The sequence below is a fragment of the Drosophila biarmipes genome, chromosome 2L (assembly GCF_025231255.1).
Source record: "Drosophila biarmipes strain raj3 chromosome 2L, RU_DBia_V1.1, whole genome shotgun sequence".
Classification (NCBI taxonomy): domain Eukaryota; kingdom Metazoa; phylum Arthropoda; class Insecta; order Diptera; family Drosophilidae; genus Drosophila; species Drosophila biarmipes.
The window spans coordinates 7,543,180-7,568,803 of record NC_066612.1 but is presented as its reverse complement, the minus strand read 5'-3'; the positions used below and the strand labels follow the sequence as shown (position 1 = coordinate 7,568,803).

General features: G+C 40.2%; 1 protein-coding gene across 4 annotated transcripts in view; it reads right to left on the bottom strand.

The window, feature by feature from the left end:
• Positions 1-341: 341 nt before the first annotated feature.
• The window catches only part of LOC108027886 (roundabout homolog 2), a 44,406-nt gene continuing 19,123 nt past the window's right edge, over positions 342-25,624 (bottom strand). For 2 of the 4 annotated variants that reach the window (XM_017099504.3, XM_050885160.1), the window contains 10 exons: positions 17,958-18,060; positions 13,170-13,454; positions 12,546-12,686; positions 12,344-12,475; positions 10,931-12,235; positions 10,695-10,793; positions 10,154-10,394; positions 9,421-9,581; positions 7,762-8,050; positions 2,331-4,407 (listed from right to left, as the gene is read on the bottom strand). In XM_017099504.3, coding sequence (XP_016954993.1) covers positions 3,378-4,407; positions 7,762-8,050; positions 9,421-9,581; positions 10,154-10,394; positions 10,695-10,793; positions 10,931-12,235; positions 12,344-12,475; positions 12,546-12,686; positions 13,170-13,454; positions 17,958-18,060 — 3,786 coding nt within the window. In that variant the 3' untranslated portion in view covers positions 2,331-3,377. Of the gene's footprint in view, positions 471-1,863; positions 1,967-2,330; positions 4,408-7,761; positions 8,051-9,420; positions 9,582-10,153; positions 10,395-10,694; positions 10,794-10,930; positions 12,236-12,343; positions 12,476-12,545; positions 12,687-13,169; positions 13,455-17,957; positions 18,061-25,624 lie in introns of those variants that run through there. The other 2 variants (XM_050885162.1, XM_050885161.1) reach the window with 2 other exon arrangements.

Below are 25,624 nucleotides of genomic sequence, written 5' to 3'. Positions count from 1 at the left end.
CATTTTCTATGGCGGAAATTCGACCTAAAAACATGACAAATGGTGGGACATGGATACTTTGTGACGTTGCTAGTGAAATGAAAATGAATAAATAATTCAATGTGTCACCGTGTATTTGCTTAGTGTATTTACAGAGCGATAGCTTTAAAATACTGTTCAATATCTCCCGTTTAAATCCGTAATCACATGAATAGCACTCGCTCCCTAAAGTTATGATACTTACTGTAAGCCCACACATATTGATGCCGCCCCGAAACAATAACAAGTTTCAATATAAAATTATTTACAAAATGCATTTAAATTTTATTTGTTACACGCACAAAGAGCTGGAAAAGCGGGGGAAAACCGGGGGAAATCGCAGGGAAATGGAAACCTTTCAGTTGGCGAAATGGGAGAGAGCGTTTTGCAGCATTATCCTGTGTCATTGTCCTGTTTGCTCGTGTCCTCGGCTCGCATCGGGCAGCAGCTGGCTAAACAAATTGAGAATTGATTCTTTATAGACCATTAGTTTTGATTATACAATAGTTGCTGGGTGGCAGTGGGCGTGGATGGACATGGCCGTGGACTAGGAAAAGGTCTTCGGCTAGACGACATTCAATTGAACGCTTCAACGCCTATCGGGCAATTCGGTGCCAAAAATTATGAGCCTGCCACTGCTATTATAGTCCCACGATATATGGGACAGTCCCGAGACCTTCTATCCCCCTGGAGTGGGGGTGTGTGCTCCATGTTCATGATAAATTTGGGCTTATTTATCGGCCTGGCCAGTGGCAATCGGTAGCGAGTGTTTCGGACACTAAGGCTGTAGTTTCAGTTGGGGATACGATGGGGATGTTGGCTGGGTGGGGAAATCGCTGGGCATTCAATTGGGGGTGTCGAAGCTAATGGTGTGGGCCTGGTCACTGATACATCAGCCCGGGCATTCACTGCAGCTGGTGTTGCTCGAGCGGCAAAAGCTTAAAGTTCAGCCAAGGGTAATAAGCCGGCAGTGCAGTTTAAGATCCCGATTTGCCAGGAAAATGGAAAACAAATTTAGGGATTTCAAAGGGATTTTTAAGGGAATAATTTACACTTCTCAGCGAGCCCACAGTTAAAAAAAAACTGTATTTAAAAAGTTTAGCTAGTAATAGAAATAAAATTATAAAAAATATCCTCTTAAATATTTTCTTAAATGACATATTTTAGTCACTTAAATTAAATTCAATTACCATTTTTATAAAAAAACACTGATAAGCACACTAATAATTAAAATGATAGTTACTTTTTATGCCTATTGACAGGTCTATTTAATTGCTCGCATCTTATTACTGCTTAGAATATATTTATTTAAAAATAATTTTGGCTATCTTATAAACCAAAATACTAACAAAAAACATACAATGCTATTACGCTTCATTTACTCGAATTGATTTTCATTTCATTTGACTTCTCTCCATGAAAGCATTTTTGTATTATTTTTTAATGCCTAGTTTGGCTGCAATTTCAAAAAGCACGAGTTTGGACAACAAAACCAGACATACATAAACTGTTAATAACAATTTGTAACAATGGGCAATCCAAAAGCGAACAACAAAAAACCAACGATAAGCGAAAATAGCCAGGAAACTGCAATAATTTTGTTTATCATGCATTTGCAATTGCCAATGTTTTATAGTTAACCGATGGCGAGTGCAGGGGTTCCGGGGGAGAAACGGACAATGTCTCATTAGGGACCCGTACATTAATGATTTTGTAGGACAAATTGGGATTTGGGACTGGCGGACAAAGTGCATAATTAATTAGCTAGTCAGCGATGGAAACTCGCGCCCCGCCCGGGAATCAGTCGGAAGTTTTGTGGGTTGGCCGCAGCATAGTTGGGTTTACCTGAATTGTCCACCCACGACCAGCGAATGAATTCAAATCACAAAATCCATCGAATTGTCCAGCACCATGTAGGCACAACTGTGCCGACGCCAAATAGTCCTCGCTGAAAATGAAAATTTTCGCACACATTAGAGCGGATTTGCCCACAAAAATTTCGCTGTGCGGCTAAGTAGAGTTCGATTCATAACTATAATGTGGGAATGGCTAAAGCATTTAGCAGGGGATATCTAGAAAGCTTTACCATAACTGTGAGCTTCCATTTATAGTCAGCACAAGTATATGCATTGCTTACCATCTAAAATAAGTGAAAAAACTAAAAAATTGCATAGGAAAATTAAGATCTTAGAAATAAATGTATTTACCCCCTTGCAAACTAACTAATAAATAAATACAACTTAGTGCGTTCCGTTAATGTAAGAAATCGTGCCATAACACTACGAAACGCACTGTTTAAAGCCATATTTTGGTTGCTTTTCATATCTTTTATCTTTATTTTTAGTTTTTCTCATTGCATAATTTATCAATTAATTGATTAGTTTATTTTATTTTCTCATTTTTTCAGCTAAATCCCCATATTTGCTGTAATCCTCCACTTTCGCTTTTCTCTCCTTTCGGTTTCCCGGCTTTAGCTATTCAAACTAAATCTAGTGTCAGTTAATTACATTTTAATGCTTTAATTACATGGTTTAAATGTAGATTTAGTCATCCGTTCCTCAATCGTTTATGATATTTTACATTTAACAGCCTTATTATTAGCATTTATTTAGCTTTTCTTGCGGGAGGTGAGTTTTAATATTTTACCAACACACAACTAATTGCATAGTGCTTTGTTTACTATATATAACTCTAAGTAATATTTTCTCGTTAGGGTTGGGTATTCTCGTTTTGGCTTTAACATTGGTTTTCTCGTCTGTGGGAACACTTTCTGCAAAACTTCGCAGTGTTTTGCTACAAACTTTTAAAGATTTCTCTTGATGTACTTACTTGAACTACGAAGTCTGTGCTATTTTGAGATGGTTTCTGGTTTCTTGTGAAAATTAATATTATTTTTTGCTTGCTCCAAATGCAATAATCTAAATGCTTTAGGGGTTACGGTTTTACATATAGGATATAGTTAGGGCAAATTTATTTACAAGCCAATCTTTCTGAGGGTTTCTGTATTTCTTTACACACATTTCGTTGTTGTTTTTTGGTTTGGGGATTTTCTCTTGGTAGGTGGAAGGCTAAGAGAGCTATAGGTTGGTTCTGAAGGGAGTTAAGTGAAGGGGTCTAGCGTTTATGTTTGCTGCATCTATGGGATATATAGATCGTACAATTAAATAGTGATAAAATAAGAAAGTTTGAAAGACTTTCAACCCCCGCCAGCCCTCACAACGTTCCACAACCCAACTTCCACCTGCCAACTGACATATGCCTACGACTTATAACCATAATACAATCCTTTCGGGTATCCTCTAACTTATTGAGCACTTTTCGATTGACCCAAGCTTCTAAGTTGACCTCTAAGCTATGGCTTAGACATTGGCGCTAGAGCCAAAACTACTGAGGAATTTGCTATCGCCAGCTAAGCTGTTTACACTAGCTAAGGACTTGTTGTTGTCACCTGATCCTCCTCCGGCCAGGAAGGGATGATGCTGCTGCTGGTGCTTGAAGGACTGATAGGCATCCGAGCTGACCGCCGACCAGGTGCCATCCTTGGCCTTCACGTAGAGATGCTGTTTGCTCGGTTGCTTGCTGCCAAAATGATAGTCCCCGGGAGCTGCGATCGAGGCACTGGAGGCCCAGTCGTTGAGCAATTGATTGGTGGAATTGCACAGACCCAGTCCGGAGAAATCTCCTCCCTCCGAAGGGGGTCCACCGGTTAGAAAGTCCATGGGTCCATTGTTAGAACCATTTGTATTTCCATTCGTATTTATGTTGTTCTGCCTCAGATTCGATTTTCCCAGTATATTATTCTCGCTTTTGTAAAGCGTTTTGGGCTGACGCTGGCGCCTCAGAGTTCCTGCCCCTCCTCCACTGGCCATCTGGGCCGCCAAGGTGGTGTTGGCATAGGCCCCGAGACCCTGTTTCAGGGCATTGCTGGCCAGGAGTAGCTGCTGCTGTTGGTTAAACGGATTCGTACGCTCCGATTTGCCCTCCAATTGATCCATTTGATTCTCGGTTATATTGATCTTTTTCGATTTGGCCGGCGAGGCTGTCAGAATGGCCGTGCTGGCCGTCGAGGTTGTCATCAGATTGGGCTGCTGTTGCTTCGGCTCCAGGCATCCATAGTGGGCACTCGGTGGCGCGGAGTACATGCCAGTCGATTGGTAATCACCGCCCTGCAGATTGTTGTTGTTGCTGCCGCTGTTCTGGCTCGGTTTTGTCGCATAGCGATTCTGGTAGAGCTTCACATTGGCCACCACATTGGTGGTGGCATAGGCCCCGCAGCTATCGTACAGGGATGCCGACTGGCCACCCATACCAGGTGGTGCTCCGCGGGTGGGACTCTTGAATGTGGAGCAGGCGACTTCCGCATAATCGGGCATGTTCAGTGGCGACAGTCTGAAATTTGAGAAAATGAAACAGTTAAAAATTGATTCTTTACAGAAATTAATTAACAACAAATATCGGAAAAATATTTGTATTTTATTTTTTAATTTTAGAAAACCTACCTTACGGTAAGTAATTTTTTGTTGTTGTAAATTTAATATTTTTTTTTTTAATAAAACATAGATATTTATTTAAATTATTCAAAGTTCAGTATAATATTTTTTCTGACTATACTAATATTTTTACCCATATTACTTCACCTTTTTTTCTAGCAGTGTGAATAATTTTCTGTGGATTTATGCTTGTCTGGGACTCACATCAGCGATTCCATAAATCATTCGGTGTTGTTGATGGGAGGAAATTGCTTTTGTTAGGCAGTGAATGCAACTCCGGAAATTGTTCCCATCTCACACCTACTCATTAAAAATTTTGTTGCAATTTCCCTTTGTATGCCCCCATAATTTCCTCAGCCGTAGCAATTGCAATTTGCTTAAATATGGCAAATACAATACCAAATTTCCTCCCATTAGCATTTCAACTTTGTAATTAGAGTGAGTAGAGTTCCTGGATGAAATAGGCAAAGGACGAGAAGGTAGCAAAGCTGAAAGGAATGGGGAAAATGCTGGACTCGCATTCAAATCAAACTTTTATCCATGCGAGTTCCTGCCAACACAAAAAATTAACGTTCCCCGAGACAGAGGGAAAAGCAGCGAGAAAAACTTTTTTATTGCACAAATTTTTGCGCACTAATTAGCTAATGAGATAATGCTTATCTATCGCTTCGCTTTTTCCCAATGAGTTCTCGTAAAAATTTACTCAAATGTTTGGTGGTGCGTGGAGTGTGGGCGCTGGAAAATGCGAATAGTTTCAGCAATTTCGTGGTGGCCTAAATAGTTTAGAAACTACCAGTGAGCAGGAATAAAATTGCTTAAGCGAAGGTTAAGTTATAGGGGTTCAAACTGGTGTTGGTTCCTAATTGTCTGTCCAACTCCTTAAAAATTAATAGACATTTTTATCTTCCTTTTTTAAGAGCACCGGGAAGTTCGTAACATAAGTTTCCATTAGAAAGAAAAGTGATATAAAATTTCTCTAAAATGTCCAGATCCCACATCGTTTAAGCCAATTCCGTTGACCCAATTAAAAAGTACATTCCGTTGGACGCCTGAGAACATGCCAAGTAATTTGAATTTTTCCAGCTATTAAGCTGTGGCCTTAAGGACACTGGGGGAATATGGAAATATGCAGATCTGAAGAGTTTGCGTTTCTTCCCCGAGGACTATCAATTTTTAATTGTTAATTTAGCGGTGAAAATTGCGTTTTTCCGTGGGGGTGGTTGTTAAGAACTCCTCGAATCAGACAACAACCCGCGAAAGAAATTAAATATTTTAATTGGAAATTTTAGGTAATGACGCACGTGTTTCAGCGGGGAATTTCGGGTGGGAGTGTTTATGTAAACAAGGGGAATAAAAGAAGATCCTGTTTGGGTATTCCAGTGCTTATGCTATACTTTTTACGACTTTACAATGTTGTTAAAAGTGAGCAGCAGAAGGAAAAGTTCGGTTCGAAGGAATACAACGGAAAAATTGAAACGGAAATAATGAAAATCGCGTAACGGAAGTGGCAACGGCATTAGGGGGTGGTGATATTTCCCGGGGGTTGGGGCCTTTTTGGCTATGTGAGGGTGGTAGGAAATGTTCCAAATTGTAACTGAAGTGGAAAGCGAGTGGGGAGGGTTAAAGGTGGGCGGATATTTCATTCAGGGAACGCAGAAAGGAAGTCTAAACAAATAAATGCGTAAAATGCCGCAAATAAATACGCGAAAGTTTTCTTCCTTGAAAGAATGAGACAGGTGTAAGAGGAACAGGACAGAAATATGTCGCCAGCAGTTGCCACTTTTTTATTGCCTCTTGTTTGGATTTTTTTTTATTCTTTCTTTTTTTGCATTACTGCTTTTGTTTTATTATTGTTGCCGCAACGGTACATTAAGATTTAAGGAAACGCAAGGAAAACTTGAAAGAAAATTTGTTTTTCTATATAAATTCCTAAGTAAGAAGTGAAAAGAAATTCCAGGGGATAGAGAAGTACAAATGGGCAGCTTGGCCCTCGGATTAGGCTCACTGGAATTAAAGCGATTAAGCGAGAATTTTCATCAAAACTTTCATCAGTATTTCTGAGAACCTAAGTCTGAGAGATTTATTTAGCTGAAAGTCACAATTGTTTATTGTAATTGAAAAGTTTAAGAGTTCCTCAAAATTCACTGACAGTTTAATCCACTTCGATGGTGTTAAGATTGACAAATTTGAGGGCTAAGTTTGGAAATAAACCAGCTTGTGTGTTAACTATTGATAAGATATGACAAGTAGCTTGGGTACAGAAAGCGATTTTCAAAATATTCTTAAGAGATTAAGACATTAAAAAATTTACGTAAAAATGTGTTAAGAGGAGGTATTACTTCTTCCTTGCTGTTAACCCAAATTAAAGAAGATTAAAAATCCGTCCATCTGAAATGCATTTCCCCCAAAGGAAAATTCATTAGCCTTTAAAGGAAGCCCCGACATAAAAACACAAGAGCTCCCAAAGAAAACAGGGAGATAAAACAGCCCGAGGAAATATGAATGAATTGCGTATATGGAAATTAAATAACGGCTGCAGTGCTCCTCCTGCCAGCGTAAACATTTATTTCGTGGTCGGGGCAAGTTACCATGGCCCAAAGTAAAACCCGTTCAAGTGTAACAATTTAATGGCGTTTGTTGTTGTTGCGGTGGTTTTTGGTCGGAGAAGAGGGTTCTGGCTCTCCACTTCGAGGGTGGCTCCGTTTTGGCTGGGGAATCTTTATGGGGGCAGCGGTTGCAGCTCCACAAAATATTTTTTACGACTCGGCTCGTAAATAGTGCCATGGATCTTTTACTTACAGCAGGAGTAGTACTTTCGATGGTACACGAAACAAAATTGTATCAGTGAGGAAAAGAGAAAGCATACCTTGGACTAAAAATAAAGCAAAAATAAAATATTTTCATTTGAAACAACAAAAGATAAATTATTTAAAATATATTTGAATTCATTGGTTTTCAAATCTCCTATTTAGGTGTTCAAAAGTATGCAATACAAAACATACATTTCCTTGGCATATTTCCATTGCATACTTTTAGGTGTATGTTCCATTGATTTCCAACCCTCTTTCACTTTTAACCATTTCAAGTTATTTTTTCCCGAGTGTAACACCTTCTGTTCCCAAACCACCAACCTCTTCCCTTTACCAATGGAAGCCTTCTGCTGGCCAATTTTTTATTGTAATTAAACAGTCAGCGAGGCGTGGACAGGATATTAAGGCAACTTCCTGAGCAGATAAACAGCCCTAGAACTCACCTTTCGTAATCAGGCAGCAGCGTCGGCTGTTGTCCCTGCTGGGCGGTGGCCTGTGCGTATCCCGGAAGTTGCTCCTTTGTCGTACATGTGCTGTTTGCCCCCGCTCCGCCTGGGTTCCCATTTCCATGGCCATTTCCCGCTCCCTGTCGCCAAACGCCGCCGCTGGGATCGATCCACAGGCCATTTTGCCCAGTTGCGGCTGTCGAATTTGAGCCAACGGCACCGACGGCTCCGCCTCCATTTAGCGGCAATGTTGGAAACTTTCGCACGGTTCCGATTGCGTGATTGCCTGAAATAAAAACAAAATATATATAGCTTTACAGGAGACTGAATATATCGAAATGGCTTCTATGTGTGGGCTGGCAATGATTACGGCTCGTTAAAACTAAAACGGAGAACTCGCCGCCCGGGGTTTTCGCTCAACTTGCCTTCGCAGCAACGTGCAAATAATAAAAGACGGAAATTACTTTTTATATTCAATTGGCAAATGCCTTTGCACGCCCCTTTCCAACGGGATTGTAAATGCCCTGCAGTTGTTAAGTAGATGGTTTGGACGAGTAAGTAAACATTTGATTTCTGAAGGGATATTTATTATGCTAGACGTCAGTCTATATACGTCTTTATTATATTATTCTATAGAAATCTGCCACAAACTCTGTCCGTAAATGTGTCCGTAAGTGCGTCCGTAAATGTGTCCGTTAATCTTTCCCTTTTTGTTTTTATATAAAAGTATTTGTATTTCTTATATAAAACATCGCTTTTTATTTGTATTTTGTTACCTTCTATCTGAAACAACTTAGTTATTACGAAAAATTTAATAAACCAGCAGCCAAGCTTTACAGGGTATTTAAAGCTCACTTCATCCTGCTAAAAACTTTATGTGTTCCAACTATATTTAGAGTTCCCCAGACAGACAATTGATGTGATTTTCACGTGAGGTTTTGTCGTTCTTATACAATACTCCACCGCATTTTCTTTAGGGCTCTTATCCTACCCAGAAGACTCCCCCACTTTTGCTCTAGTTATCGTGGCTTGTTTATCTTTTTATAGTCGGTTTAACCTTGGCGCTGTGGCTTACTGCCAAAGATTATTACCCTCGGTTTTTGGTTCCTGGGGTCTTTACAATGTTATGAGTGCGTGTCTCGATGTCTGCAGTTATTGTGGCTTACAAAATGGCAACCTAATTGAGACCGGCCATAAATGCTCGAGTCATAAATCAAAGATTACGTAGAGGAGGAGCTGGAGCAAAATGCTCGCATGTCCCGGACTGGAATGGAGATTGTCCTATAAAAGTGGGGAGTACTTCCAGATGAAGTGGCAGCAGGGTAAAATGCAGGGGAACAAATTCGAAATAAAGATGATTTACTTTAAATGCATTTTATATATATATATTTTGTTTGACGCATTTGTTTAACTAGCTAGGAAAATCGAATACAGCCAATTAGTAAAATAATAGGCCTTCCATTGTGCAATTTACACAGCATTTAAGCTCAAAAACCTTAAATAACATAAGCTTTACACCAAACATCCCCTATTGCTAGACTAAATTAAACTTCAATTCACCCATAAATCCTTACACAAAAAAGGAACAAGCAATTACCAAGATCCCTCCCCGAAAAAAGAGAAAATAAGTATAAATTTAAATTAAAGTTCACTCACCATGTAAACTGCCCAGCGAGGTCTGCTTGATAAATTGATAGCGCTTGAATAGGACCAATGCGCCCAATAGAAACACAATTATGGCAATGATGGAGCCCAGCAGGACGATAAACCAGGTCTGTGTTAAAAAGTCATCGGCAATATCACGACTGATGGGATATCTGCAATAGACAACACAATAAAGAACCCGGAATGAGAACGGCTAACGGAGGCTGGAGCCCTCTATTTGTATTTGTGTTTCTACGTGCCCGGGCGGAGGCTTAGTTTAATGGTCGCAAAAGTCGTTGGCCATTGTCGTTGGCCGTTAATGGATTGATGTGGACCTCGATGCGACACTTGGCAGTCAAATGAGCAGCTCCACAATGCCCGACACCCACAACGCCCTCACAAAAGGGAGTTACACTTAACGAAAATTGAGGTACACAAACATTTTCTGTTTAAAAAATAAGAATCTAAATAAAATGATTTTTAAAAACAAGATAAGTGATTTGAAAGGGATATAATTTATATAAATATACATACATATTTACAAATATGAAAAAAAATTTCAAAAATAAAAAAATTGTGTTTCTAAATTTAACATTAATCATAAAAAGGACTATGTTTTGTCATCATAAAATCAAAATAATAATAAAAAATGATGTTAAAGAAGCTTAAGAAGTGCTTTTTTAAATTAAAAATATTTTTTTTTATATTAACGCAGTGCCATTTTCCGCCAGTGCACCCCACTCACCTCGTGTATCCTGTGTCCAGGGATTGGGTGCGTGCATCGATGCGGAGGACTGCCGGCTTGCTGAAGGGTCCGACTCCCACCCGTGTGGCAGCCGCCACTGCGATGTAGTAGGTGACTCCCGTGGTGAGGTTGGCCAGCAGGAGGGTGGGCGTGGCCGCATCTATGGTCATATTTTTGAATATCCGCGTCGTATTGTGCACGTCCAGGCCTTTGACGACCACATTGTAGCTGGTGAGGATGCCTGTTCAATGGAGATTTTTGGGGCGGTTGGACGGAGAGAAAATGAAATTAAATGTAAACAAAAGAGCTGAGAACTCATCCGAAACGAGTCAACCTAGCAGAGGTATTTGCACAAAGGACCTGACGGGCGGTTAACTTATGAGGGAGTCGGAAAGCTCTAGGGATTTTATGCGGAAGGGGTCTATCTATCAGGGTTAATGTCAGACCTTATGAACTTATTTTTAAACTGGATATACCTTTCATTTAAAGGGTTTTTGTTCAAGACATTCTTGATTCTACAAGTAGATAACTAAATACTAACCATTGCGAGTCCGATTTGGTTGTGGTGGTAACCATTTCAAAAATACCGAGGTGCGATTAAACTGGATGGCTTCCATGCCATAAGGTGGGGCCTCCGGAACTGTGAAATGAAATAAAATGAAGTCCTTATTAACAAAACTGACCAAGTTAAAGTAAAATAAATAATTTTTTAAATATTATTTAAACTATTATTGTATTTTTAGTCATGAACAGCGGATGGTTAAGCTATAACCTTACCATCTTCCAGGGTCCTCATGCGTCGCGAATTCGAGGGCTTTCCTACGATGCTCTTGTAAAATGGCACAAGAAAAAACTCGTATGTAGAGGCTTTTGCCAATCCAGGCACCGTACAGGAACTGAGTCCCTGTCCCTTGTTGAGCAGTGTGACCATTTTGTATTCGGTGGAGTGGAGCTCCCGGGCGTAGAGGTAGAAACCCTCGATGTACTGCCCACTGTCAATGTCCCAAGAAAGTCGAGCGGTCGTCGAGTCGCTGGCATTGGCCTCCAGTAGCTCCACCACATCGTTGGCCTGCAGCAGGGTTTCCACATCGCTGAGAAGTAGCTGGGAGGTGCCAGAGTTTTCACTACCATCCCTAACACCAACGAGCTTTCCCGCCGTTATGGGCTCCGAAATGGGTGAGGGTGGTGAGAAGCCCAGAGAGTTTTCCGCTCGAACTATGAACATGTAAGCTGCTCCTTGGGTTAAACTCTCCACCGTGAAAATCGGTTCACTCAATCGCGAGGCTATGGGTATCCAGGTTTTGCTCTGATTCGTGCAGTACATTTCCACACTATAGCCTAGGAATGAAGAAGCTCCCACCTTATCACTAGTGGGCCAAACAATTGTCAAGGCCGAGGCGGTGGCATTCAGTACTTTCGGTTGTCCCGGCGCAGTGGGGCATTTATTCTGTTCTGGGGCTCTGTAGAACTTAATATTCGGATTGGTGGGCAGCTCTATCCTGAGAAAGCCACTCCAAGTGGATTTGCCAGCCCTCGAGCTGGCCACGCAGGTGTACAAGCCCTGATCCTGCTGACGATCGAGGTCTGATATTATCAAATCCCCAGATGTTGTGATGTTCAACTTGGAACTGGGCTGCACTGGTATGCCATCGCGATACCATGATATCGTAGGACTGGGCAGACCTATAGCCTTGCACTGAAGAGTGGCCAGCGATTTGATGGGCAGCGTTTGGTTCACTGGACCCGATATTATAATCGGCGGTGGACGATCCTCTTGCGAGTCCAAACTGAGTTGGACCCTGGAAGTAATACTGGCCACCTCATTCATTGCATTACACAGTATGACCAGATCCTTGTCCGTTCTTTGAAATCTGGTGAGAGTGAGAATAGAGTGACCTTCTTCGGTGTTCAGACTGTGAAATCGATCCAATGGCGGGGCTCCGGGAAAGATCAGTGTACTGTTGTTCTTGATGGTCCAGAAGATGGTTGGCTTTGGATTGCCTGTGGCTCGGCATTCGAAGGAGGTGTCGGCGCCCAGTTCCACGGATTTGCTCGCAGGACGTTGGATGAATTTCGGGGGGGCTACAGTGTGAGTGTGCGGGGTGGAGGAGCATGGGTAGACTAATTAGCTAAAAGTGCCCAACTAGCGGTTGTCTAAAGTATTTATTTCGAATTTCAAAAGTAGCTTACCGTAAACAGTTAGAGTACCCATTGCAGTAATGGCTCCCACAACATTGTCCGCCTCACAGCTGTATTCGCCCTCATCGGCAATGGTGACCCGCTCTAGCCTAAGACTTCGATCCTCCAGGACACTCACGCGATCTTTAGGAAATATTTTTTATCAACGAAATATTAAAAATATTTTTAAAGATAATGGAATAGATTAACTTACCCAACGGCATATTACCGCCCGAAGCAGTCCTTAGCCACAGCACATCCGGCATGGGGTCACCACCCACTCGGCAGGGAAAGGTGACCGAGGCTCCCTCCAAAACCGTTTGATCGTGGGGTCCCCGGATGATGTACGGCTTGACTGCAATGAAAACAGCCAGCAGGGGAAATGATAAGCGGCAATTTAATCAAAAAACCTCAAACCAATAAGACCTCTTAGCCCAGCGACCCAACCCTAGTCACATTCCGGCAAATTGGACATGACACATTGATTGGAGGTGCTTGGATTGGTTGCTGGCTAAGGGCCTTTTTCTAGCCATTAACCCATGAGGGCCAAGGGGTTGTATGTGCTTTATAAAAAGGAATGAATATATATAAAAACATAAACAACATAAAAACCTAACAACTAATTTTCATGCATTTAAGAAAGGTACATTCTTATAATTATATTTGCAAAGCTTTTTCAAAATGAAATATATTAAAATATTCTAAAACATACTTTAAAACTAAATCAGTATATAATATTTCCTAGAATATTTCTAAAGAAGAATAAAAATGAATTTACATAATTTGAAATAAATTGCGTATATTTTCTAATTTCTGCTTGAGTGGGTTAAGCTCTCACCGTGCACTTTGAGCGTGGCCAGCGAGGACTCGCGCACCCCGACTGGATTCTTGGCTATGCACTGGTATTGACCCTCGTCAGTCTGCCGGGCATCCTGGATGGCCAAATTGCCGCCGTCAACGATGCGTATTCGCTTCGAGCCCTCCAAATCCAATTTCTGGCCGCCCTTCTTCCAGGTGACCGTCGGCTCGGGGATTCCCCGCGGGGCGGCGCACTCGAGGAGGGCGGTATCGCCCTGGGCGATCCGTGTGTTCTGCGGCTCCAGGCGGAACTCGTCGCGGAGCACTGGACGGGAGAAAGTGGGGAAAGTCGGTTGAAAGATGAGCAAATGATTATTACGGTGAGTGTGTGTGCAGTGTGCTGTGGCTTGGCCTGGCCCCTGTCCACTTGCCGGTGGTTATAAATTATCTGGGGGTTTTTGCATGATAAATGCCCCTCGTCGGTGTCTCTTGGCCCTCCTGCGCACTGACCCCTGACCCCTGGCCATCCCTATTTCTCAACGTGTGAGCCCGTGTTTGCGGCCTGACAGCCGAGATAAATTGTTCGTAAATGGCATAAATGTGATTTTTATACGCCACAAAGCGGAGAATGAGAGAAAGTGAAGAAAGATGGGCCCCTAATTTGCAAAAAATTCCATCACGGCCATCGATTTCTACGCAGCTTTTAGGATAATTTAATTATGTGAGATAATGGACTCGAAAAAACAAATTGTTTAAAAGTGTTTTGATTTATGGTGTTAAATAAAACACTATAAAAAGTGATACAACTAATTAATTATATGAATGAGCTTAGAATATTTGTTAGCCATTTCACAATACATAAATTAGTTAAATAGTCAAATAAAATGTTTAATGTTTGTAAATGATTAGTTGTTTTTGATAAAATAAATTGCTATTTAATACATTAAAATAGAAAACAAATCGAAAAGTATATAGAAGTTTCCGCATTAAGGACTATTAAGGATTTTCCATTTATAAAATCTCTTTTAGATTTGGTAAGCCATTACTTTGGACCATTTTTGTGCCACAATCATAGCGACTGCATTTTTTCCCGGAACGCATTTCCCAGCTCTCTATTTTTTCCTCCTTCCTTTGCATAGTAAATCAGAGTATTATCAACATTTTGCTTTAGCAGTCGCAGATTTGGAGCGACAAAAGCGTAGAGCAGCAGGATAATTCAGCTGGCTGTGCCCCTTATCGTCCTTTGTCCTTTGGGAGCGTGGTCCGAGGGGAATGGGACTGGGAATGTTGTAATTTGCACACACCTCAGAGCTCTATTTGTCCTGTGTGCATATCACACAGAAGGAAGTTTGCCAGTTTCGGGGAAAGGCAGCTCAACTCTGCCGCTGGAGTAATAAATCAAGCAACTTTCAAGCACTTGAAAACCGTAGCGAAGTAAATTTCTCCACTTTTTTTCGGCTCTTCTCGTTTGCCCTCAAAAGCAAACCTTTTGTGCAGTGAAAAAATATACTATATATGTATGGGAGCATGGATATTCAACGAATAAATCCATAGCGAAGGCAGCTTTTACGTAAATTAAATTTCGCTTTTCCTTTATATTTTTTAATCTGCAAAGTGAATAAGCGAATTCTTTTACACATTTTTTGGGGGGTGCTCCTTTTATTTTTTCGGTTGAGATTTCGTTTTTTGCTTTGGTTTAGTTTTGCTGTCTTGGTTATGCAAAAATGTGCTAAAACCATGACTTTTATTAAATTTAAAGTTGAAGCGTAATAAATCAGAGTGAATCAAAGAGGGAAAGCCAACATCAAGCCACCCACGAAGGCCCCATTAAAGTCGTGGCAAACTTTTAATAGAACCCTGTGCCGAACTCGGAACCCCAGTCCAACAAAAAAAAAAATAAAATAAAGGAAAAAGGAAAAGCACACACAGCGGGAAACACGCCAACCATCAATAAATTAATCAAAGTCATAATCAGTGTCAGGTTCAGTGCCAATGGGCAAAAGTTGTGTAGGCCTCGTCCTTGTCGGTTCTGCGTTGTGCTCTCTTTTTCTCCCGAGGGGTCACGGGTCATGGGTCACAGGTCACGGGTTACGGGCTCACCAAAGCGGAAAAGTCTCCGCTCCGAAGGTGCAAATCGCTTCCAGCGGCCTAATTCGGACAGCTGCTGATAATGAGTTAATAAATGACCGTTTATCTATATTTATCATGGCCCGGCATTGTGTGTGCTCGTATTTATGGGGAGATTTATGATGGGATGCCTGAAATAGCAACTACTTCAACCCGGCGACGTGATCAATTTAAGCTAATGAACAGACTGTTCGGGCCTAATTGTGGAACCCTAAGAAGAAGTTATGCGGTGATTACTATTTATTACACAATTGGCAGTCGCTAAATTTGATTGTGGGATTTAAGGTGTTAAAGATATTTAACTTGAATAAACATTTATTATTAATTAAATTCCTATTAAATCAATTTAAAGACTTTTATTTGAAATCTATCAAATTATTTAGAGGCCTTTTAGGTATTTTATTTTTACCTCAAAGGCAATTACTTCCATTAAATAAATTTTAAAAATTATACTTTAAAATAAAGTTTTTTTAAAAATTCTGTACGTATTAAATTTCCACTTCAATGGTCTTACTGAAGTTCAAATCCGCTTTAATAACATGCCCCACAAAAGTGGAAGGCTTCAATCATTTCTCGCTTTGTCAGCTTCTAATAGCTATAATCCGGCTAAGTAAAGCCTTTACCAAATTATAGATATGATTGCGAGAATGGCGGAAATAATACCCCTACAATTTTCTAATTCCTGATGTTTAGCATGTGTGGCTCCTAGCCCAACGAACCCACCTCATCCTCCCAAGGACTTGCTTTTAATATCAGGTCAAAGGCTTCACATCGGGTGTGTGTTGACAGCGCTCAAAGCGAAATTGCGCTGACAACATCAAATGTATATACTTATATGCCCACAATGTGCAACTTATGTTTACTATTGACAAACTCCCGGCCGCAGGAAAAATGTGCGGGGCACAGCACGTGAGCCCGCCTACGAATGGAGGTCCTGTTCCGTGTCCTTCACCAGCTCCTTGGGCTCCCACCTCCTTTATTGCCTAACCCAATCAATGTGAACGCCTTTTGCCAAGTTTCCCCTCGCCTTTACCCACACACCGCAAGCCGCAATAACGACGTTTTAACCAAGCAAACAAATTTGACGTGCTTTTCGTGATTTACATGCAAATATTGAAAAATATTCCCCAAGGATATACCGCAAAAAGCAAACCCAACTCGGGCCGAGGCTAAACAAGACTCGAAATGGAGGAAATATACTAGGGGAAGGCAAAAAAAAAGAACAGAAATCCAACATGAAGGCAAAATAAACTCCACACTGAGCAATATCGATTTTCATGTGGGAGGAGATCCAGGACATGACAGGCGGCGGACGAACAGACAGACACACAGGAATGAAAAGGCAGAGGCAAATAAAAGAAATATTAGCCAACAAAAGACAAAGTGGCGGTCTCTGCCGCAATGGTGTGGGCCCAAGGTGGGTGGGTATCGGGATGTAGGACCCACTTTTCCTCCCTCTCCTTGGGGCACACGTTCAATACCAACTGTTGAGGAGGCGTATCTGGTAAATACTAGGAGCTAGGATGTTTTTAGAAATTTTAAAAAAGGAAACCAAATAATAATACTTTTTTAAAGGTCTTAAAAGATCCGAAGCACTATGATCCCCTGCCACAAATATTTAATAAAATAAAATTAAGGTCATAGATGAATACGACATGTCGTATACTTAATTTACTTTTTATTACTTCCACCAAACTTTTTATCAGATGGCTACAGATATTAAAACTGTAAAATTTTAAACTCTTTTTATAACTAGCGAATTAAAAACCTTTTTAATTAAATCTAGCCTCCGTTTGGCCAGCTATTCAGCCAAAACATAGGCCATCACAATTCATTTGAGACCTGTCCCAACTCGGAAATTGCTAACCACTGTTTTTTTCTGGCCATATGGTCCAATAAATCCAGCACACACAAAAATTTGGACTCCCCTTCTCGGCATTTTAGGCCATCAGGCTAAAAAGGCTTCAAAAACCAAAAAATGGCTAGCAGAAAATAACCATAACAGAAGGAAAAAAAGGAAAGCTGAAATGAAAACGGGTTAATGGAGGCGGCAATAGAGCGTGCCGGGCGAAAGAGACGGCCATATGGGGCAGGAGAGAGATGGCAAGAGACCTCTGGCAAGACAAGTGGGTGCGTTCGAGCGTAAAACTTGTAAACGCAGCAGCTCCACAGCTAGTTAGTTAAGTGGGCGGCTGGCTGGAAAAAGGGCAAAGCTAGTACGCCCCTATTTTTCCCAGCCCCCCAGCCACAGCCGGCAACAACATCAAGAACATCAGCAGCAGCAGCAAAAATCAACATCAATTTAGAATATTAAAAACGCACACCACACGATCCAAAGGATGGGGCTTTGGGACACAGAAAAAAAGAAATCAGATTTCAGTAAAAGCTTTTTGTTTTAAAAATTAGTTCTGATTATAATGTATCCCTACGAAAATAAAAAAACGATTTAAAGAAAAATTGTAATATATTTCAAAATATAAGTGTAATAATATTATTTTTTTTTAAAAAAATAAATTTTCATAGAAATTTTTTATGGAAATGATTATTATTTATCCCTGGCTCAAAACTTCCCATTCTTCTCGAAAAAAAATATTTTTTTATCCTACATTCCTTTTATTTATCTTAAATTATTGAAGCCAAGTAGTGTCTGCTTCTGTTCAGTGTAAGGACATTGGCGGACTGTGGATTTGAGTTGACTTACCCGCCACTTGCAACGTGGCATTTCGACTCCTTGCCACGCCCAGTTCGTTCTTCGCCTCACACCAATAGATGCCGGCATCTGTTTCGCGACGTGAATTGACAACCTGCAAAAAGATGTGGAAGAAAAAAAGACGTTGGCATGAGAATGAGTTAAGTACCGAAGACAGGATGGGGGAAAATTGTTCGTCGGGGGCCTTGAGAAATGAACGAAGGCCAGGGGCAAACTGTGAGTAATTCTAATTGAAATGAGCAAGTTTTATCAGTAAATGGAAATGATTTTACGGGGGTTGGGTACATTGATTCTGTAATGCGAATCGTTTTGCCTGATTGAATCATTCAAGCAGCACAGTTATTATATTTTTAGTCACATTAATTCACTGTGAACTTCTAACCAAACAGATCTTAAGATCACATATAGTTATCATGATTATTATGCTTTTGAAGGCTATTAATACTTTATATAATGTGTTTTAATTAGGCATTAAAAATACTAAAACATTATTTTCAAATTTTTTTCAAAATGTGTTACTTTTGAATTGGTAATTCTTCTTTAAAAATTTAGCTTTAAAGGGCCTTTAAATTCGTTTTTCTTTGAGAATCCATCCCTACTAATTTTCCAAATGGCAACTGGCACAGAGCTCGAAAATACAGAAGACAGATCTTCCTAAGAAGTTGATTTGCTGGCTCTGCAGAACCCGCTTTTTCGCTTCCATAAAGAAGGAGCTTCCCCATCCTCTCATCCTTGAACCCCTTTTGGCTCTTGGAGGCCATAAAACAGACGGCAATCTGTTGTCTGTTGCGCGTCTGCTGCCTTCAAGTGCTCAAATCATAAAATGTCTCTCGAGCAACTTTATAGTTACTACATCTTGTGGCAGCCATCTCTTTCGCCCTGCCAGCCGCCCTCATCCGGAGCCCCCTGCCCCTTTTGTGTTTGTTGTCTACGCGGTTTGTTTATTTGTTTTTGGGAGCACAAAAGAATTCCCCAACATGCGCTTAAAATTAAATGTCAAACTAAGTGTGTTTGTATTCTGTATCCTTGGCGAGTGTGTGTGTGTGTGGGCCATATTTATCTGCTCCTTGCAGCGGGAGAAAATGAGAAAGCAGCGGCAACAAAGTTCGCACAATTTACACAACTTGTGCCTCATCCAAGTGAAATTAAGTGTTGCGCTAAGTGAAGATGACAAAAGGGTTCTTCAGCTGTATTATTCTTTCATTTAATCTTCCTTCGCCAGCTGTATACACACATGTCATGTCCCTAGTCCTTCGTCCTGAATCCTGAGCCGCGGGTGCGCTTTATAAAACAAATAAGTTGAAGCGCCTCGGGCTCCTCGATTGTCGTACTTCATATATGTGCGGCTTACTGGGGAAAAAGCGAACAGCGCACCCACGACTGAGAGGGAAAAACAGAAACATCAGATGGAACAGCTCAAAGGCTTCTAGATTGTGTGGCACAAAGTAATAGTAACATGTATTGTAAAGATACACGAATAGATACCTTCAAGATGAGATCCTTTGTGTCTCTCATTACTCGGCAAAAGTTATATTAAAGGTTAGAGAGTTATGCAGAGGAAACATTTTGTTATAATAAGTAATTTTAAAGTACACCTGAATTTCTAAATTAAAATATAAAAGTCCTTCGGGGCATTTTCCTCTCCTCTTCAAAAAGCTTAGCCACAGAAACCAGCTTTCATTTGCCAACTAGGCAACCACTTTTTTCTTATCTCTTGGCTTTGAAATCAGGTCAGATTAAAGTTAAACCTTACTTTCCGCCTGAACTTTTACTTTTTCTCGGCTTTGTCAGCTTTGATAAACCAGCGAGGAAAACTTAACCAACTCAATCTAGCCATTACCACTGACCCATTTCCATCCGCTTCGCTCTATCATATACTGGCGAGCTGAATATTCCGCATACGCAACGTGGTCCCTGGGAAAGGTAAGCCCGAGCTAAGCTCATTAGCTAGGCACAGGGCGGATTCCTATTAAAAATTGAAATGAATTACTAGGGGGGAGCAGCGCAACTAAGGCTTCCTCCCAGGAGCAGGGCTCACTATCCTTTCGAGAATGTTGGGGGCAGAAATCTCGAATAAAATTAAAACGAAATTCGTTGCAATGGCAACCGTTGAGCAGACAATGAATCTGAATAAGAAATATTTAAGGTGAGACTCCGAAAGTTTAGGTTGTACAAAAAAAGGTTTTTTATAATATTTTTTGATGGTATCTACAAGTATGCAACATTTTTTTGCCGGAAACTTGTGTTTTGCTTAGATCACTTTTAAATGTACTTTTAAAAAAAGGAAAAGCAAAGTATATTAAATGTAATGTTAAAACTTTTTCATGTATGATATTTTAGGTTCTGTTGATTTTGAACAGTTTTGAAATGCACCTCATTGTTTTCTTTTTTTACTACCCGCTTTTTTTTCTGAGCACTACAACTGCTGAAAATTTAATTTGGATTTACCAAGTTACAACCTTTGTAAGCCAAGAAAGGAAGAACAAGCTGAAAATACAAAAGGAAAACGAAGAAAACACTGCCAAAAGTCACATAAATTTATTTATATCTTTAATGACTTGAGCCAGGCGATTCACAGCGAATTGCTTATATTTATTGTTGTTATTATTTCTGCTCCTGTTGTTCTTGCCGTTGTTGTTGTGCGTGCAAACATTGAAACTGATTTGACACCAAAGAGCGAAAAAATAAAAACAGCAGCAGGAAAAGCAGCTGGGGAAAATATTTGCCGTGTGCTACGTGCAACTTTTATGGTGGGGAATCTTTTCCGAGGGGGCTTGGGTGACAAGGGGAAGCTATAAAATATATTGGCTGTATCTGTGTGACTGCCGCAGTGTCTCTGTGTGTGTGGGGGAGTCTGCGAGTGGAGCGCGTTGAAAACACGCTTCCGTTTTAATTTAAAATACCCATAAATTTTCAAACATTTCATTTGGGAGCCATTCCCGTTTTCATGTTGTAACATTTCGTAATTGTCTGCTGCGTGTGCCAGAGGGAGATGCCCAATCTGTCGCTGCCTCCCTCGCACGCTTGATACTCGTTTTTTTATGGGGGAAAACACCTCTAACTCTTGAGTGTTTTATAATTTGGTTTAAATTTTAAAGCTCGTGTAAAATGCGACGTGTAAATGGTTTTAATTGAGCCTGAAAACGAGTCTGAAACGAAATGGAATTAGGCAAATCTGCTTGATGGTTGAATGGGTAGAGATTCGGCTAAAGTGCTTTCACTTTCGTATTAGAAAGTGAAAGCGGTGGTAGATCAACAGGCTTTAGGATGTGTTTAGTTTTATTTTACAAGAAATAGGTGGGCTCTTAACCCATAGATTTAGCTAACCAATAGACTTCGGTTTATGTATAAAGTTCAAAACACAAAAAAACTAATTCAGCAACTATTTAAATAAGGAACAAAAAATAATTTAATAAAATTTCATCAGTTTTTATTTAAAATTGGAGTTCAAACTACATACTGAAACTCTTAAACATAAGTTTAGTTGAAATAAAAATCAAAGCAAGTGGAGGAAGCTTTCACAAAGAAAACTCCAAAACTCCATTAAAAAATAATAATCAGAAAAAGTATACTTCTTGCTTAATTCTTTTAACAAGTCTGGCATCATTCAGGCCTTAACCCCACTTCCCTGGTAATCTCCTCATTAAAAATTTGCCTTCCTTCCTCTCGTTTTAACCTCTGCTCCCTTTACTAATTCAATCATCCAGGGGGCTTTCTTAAGCCCTGTTCTCCCCTGCACCTCGTTTTCCTTCCGCTCATTCATTAAACGCGGCTCAAAAGCATTTTTCACTCACACTTCCAGTTAATAAACAGCCCTGAGGCAGCTGCAAAAAAAAGAACATGATGGGAAAATCGTCGCCCCGTTCATAAAAACATAACTCATACGCAGCGTTGGCCCCAACACCACTCACTCCCAAGTCTCCACTCAACTCGGCTTAAGCACTGTATTTATTTATTTATGTGCATATATAGAGAGAGAAGCATTTTTTATGGGGCCGCGAATGTGTCGAGCGTTTGTAAACTCATTAAAATGTGCTCACTGTACAGTGAAGTGCATAAAGTTATTTTCGCCCAGAAGCGCCAAGGGGAAAATGGGCATTAACTTCTGAGCCTCGACTGCTTTTTAATTAAGGTGTTCTCGGTGCGCGCACCTCTAAAATGCAATCAGCCAGGATCCAAAGTCACGCTTTGATTTATTCTTCCGCCCTCCGCCAGTTGATTGCCTTTTTAAAGTTCCTTCTGACGAAGGATAAGCAGTTCTTGGTGGGGGGAAGTCGGAACTATGGCCAAATGTGGCAGACATTTAAATAAACGTTAGGGGTGGACCAGAGGTGTGGAAATGGGGTGGCCCGTAAGGAGATAGATGCACATATATACGCAGGCAGACACTCCAGAGTCAGACAGAGCAAATATAGAGCTTGGGCAACTTTAGTCAAGGACGTGGCAAAGAAGGATGTCTCTGCATATAACGACACTGGAGATGAATAACCCTAAATGAGCTGCAAAGCTTTATGGACCATATAAGTGAATGGACTAGTAAAAAATCTATATTATTAAATAAGCGAACTATAAAACTACTTATTAAAATATATTTTATGTATAAGTTTAAATCAATCAACTTTTTAAAAGATATTTAACATAAATATACTTTATTTAATAGTTAGAATAGTACAAATTCATATGGTCAATGTCCTATACATGCTTAAAAATCCCTTAATAATTTTTCTTATTTTCTATTGCTACTTTCGAGAGCGGAAGAGCGACTCCTTAAAAAACTCGACTCAGCTTTAAGGACTTTCCCACCAGATGATGTGCGGAAAGTGCTGCTCACAACTACATAAGCACTTGGGCACACACGCAGACATTTGTTTCGAATGCGAATGTGTGGGTTTTCCTACGTTTTTCCTTCGATCCCGCTTTTTTCCCCTATTCTCCTGTCGTGGAGTTACGTAAATTATTGTCTGTCTTTCCATCGCTCGCTCCTCCGTGTCACTTCTCCCTACGCTCCCTTTTTCCGCCCAAAACTCCTACTCCCCCGAAAATATACACATTGTACATGCTTTTGTATTTTATTGCATATTCCCTATTCGCTTGTACATTTTTCTCTACTCCAGTTCGCCTTCCCTTCAGCACTTAAAGACCCCCGAAAAAAAATGGAGCAGGAAAACTTTCTTTGCGCCCCCTAAATTAAAGAGGGATTTTGTTTTCATCTCTCTCTCTGTGTTTGGGCGCCACATTTGATAGTGTTGCATACTTTTGGCCATCTAGTTTCTGCCGGGCTCTCGTCGTTATAGCAATAATGTCTGGTTGAAGTTGCCTTCGAAGTGGTCTGGCACTTATAAGTAAGATGAATTGTCCTCTTTGGAGGAGTGGGAAAAGCTGCCGGAATTAGAATTTAAATTATGCCTCTGGGGAGCAATGAAATGATGTGGAGTATATTTGTGTGTTGGGTCGGTGGAACATTTTTCGGAGAGTTTTACATGCGGGAACAGTTGTAAATAAAAGAAGAAAGATAGGTCAGGGACCTGCCAAAAAGTTATTAAATTCTGTGAGAAAGTAAGCCTTTAAATATTTGCCGATGAAAATGTATTTAAAATATGGTATTTATATTTACCTCTAAGCTACTAAATTAAGATGTGTAATTTAATATATTTTAATACATTTTGTACTTCAATACGAAAGCCATTAAATAGTATTCAAAGAAATGACAGACAATTTCCCGCGCCACCACTAACGCCATAAAGGCAAAGGACACATTAGACGGCAGGATGTGGTGCCAGGACACCCGTGGAATTAATTCATTTAAAAGTCGTTAGGAGAGCGTCGCAAAAAAGATGGCATAGAGACATTTCGCAGGCATCAGCGGAAGCTGGAGTCTGGAAATGCCAGCGGCAATGGCAAAGGGAAAATGCTCAAATCCCTTTTTGCACTTAAGTGATAAACAAATACAGTGGCATGCGGCAAGTACAAATACAGTGCCATAAGCGCCCAGACACCCAGGCAGATCGAGTGTGAAAAGTGGCAAGCTCAGAGTGCCCCCCGTATCCCCAGTCCCCTCAATCCTGAATTCTGAATTCTGAGCTCTGAGTTCTGAACCCGAGTCCCCATCCCACGCAATTGAGACTGCGATTCCAACTGCATCATCAGCATAATCAACGCGGCTCGCGTTGGCTTTTTGCGTCGTAAATTTGCTGAGTGCTCTGCTCAGCTCAGCGGAGAGTCCATGGCCAGGGAGTGACTCCTAGTAGTCACTCATACTGTGTGCACTGAGAGAAAAATATATGGGAGCAAAGGGAGGAAAATATCTTAGTTTTTTTTTCAAAAACTTTACATTTCAACCTATTTCCTAAACAATATTACTATGCAGTACAGAAAGTTACAATACGTTAACAGAACTTTTACAATTTATTTGAATTTTATAAATTTACTGGTACTCTTTACTCTTGAAAAACATGTTTCTGATAAATATCGATGTTTGTCAGTCATCAAAAATATCGATAACATCGATAGTGACATCGATATTCTTTGAAGCTTTGCTTTCCAAACATTTCTAATGATACTAAAACTACATAAATATCTTTGTTTTTTTAAACTTATTTGAATATAAAAACATTTTTCATTATGAATTATGAATTCTCCTTTGAAATTAAAAAATAATTAATGCAAAAGATTAATGTGTATACTATCTGGTAACTTTTCTCAGTACCCAGCTATCTCTGCTTCTCCCAATCAGAGCTCATCAGGCTGCAACTGACTTTTGCTGGCTCCGCTTCTGCCGGCTTCCGTTACGTCTTTATTTGTCTGCCTGCCGCTTTCTCTTTACGCTGCCGCCTTTCCCCAACGTTTTCCCACATTTTCCGCTTTTCCCTCCAGCTTAATGTTTGTTTACCTTGCGTTAATGAAGTTGTTGCCCACCGCCAACCGAAGACCGAAGAATTTTTCTGCAAAAATATTTTTGCAGCTCGCCGCCAAATAATACGAACAGGGAAAGGGAAAAAACTGACCGGGACGAAGGAGGAGAGTTAAAAATAAAAGCAATTAGTTTGTTCATCACTCAACAGATGGCCTGGCAAAATGAATATTTTTTAAGCAACTCCCAGAATCTCCTCTTACTCGTCTCCATTGTCTGTTTCATTATGAATGAAAGCATGGAGCTGAAATAATAATTATGCATGCAAATAAAACCAGAGGACGCACTGTTGAAGAAGATGCAAGTTGGGGAAAATAATGTAAATACACCGCAGGCCATTTGGCTAGGAAAGGGGATAAATTGCTTTAAAAGGAAGTTTCTTATTAAAAGCACAAGAAGTGGATAGAAAAATATGTTGTTTTGTTAAACTGCGGATATAAATACTACTTCTATATTATATTATTATAAATAAATTACCAACCCATAATAATCATCTTATCTTTATAATTCCTAATTTTTTACGATTAAAATTAGTTAAAAACAAGATCGTTTAAGCCCCGTACTTATTATCATAATTTATTCATAAAAGAGAATAATAGTTGTTGGTTTCATTATTATTTGTTATATTTTCCTAAAAAACATTTTGTTTTCTATTTTTCTTTGTTTTAATATAATTCTCTATCAAAACTTGATTGTGCTTCTTGCATACCCAGGGTATACCAATTTCCATTTACCCCATGACTCCACT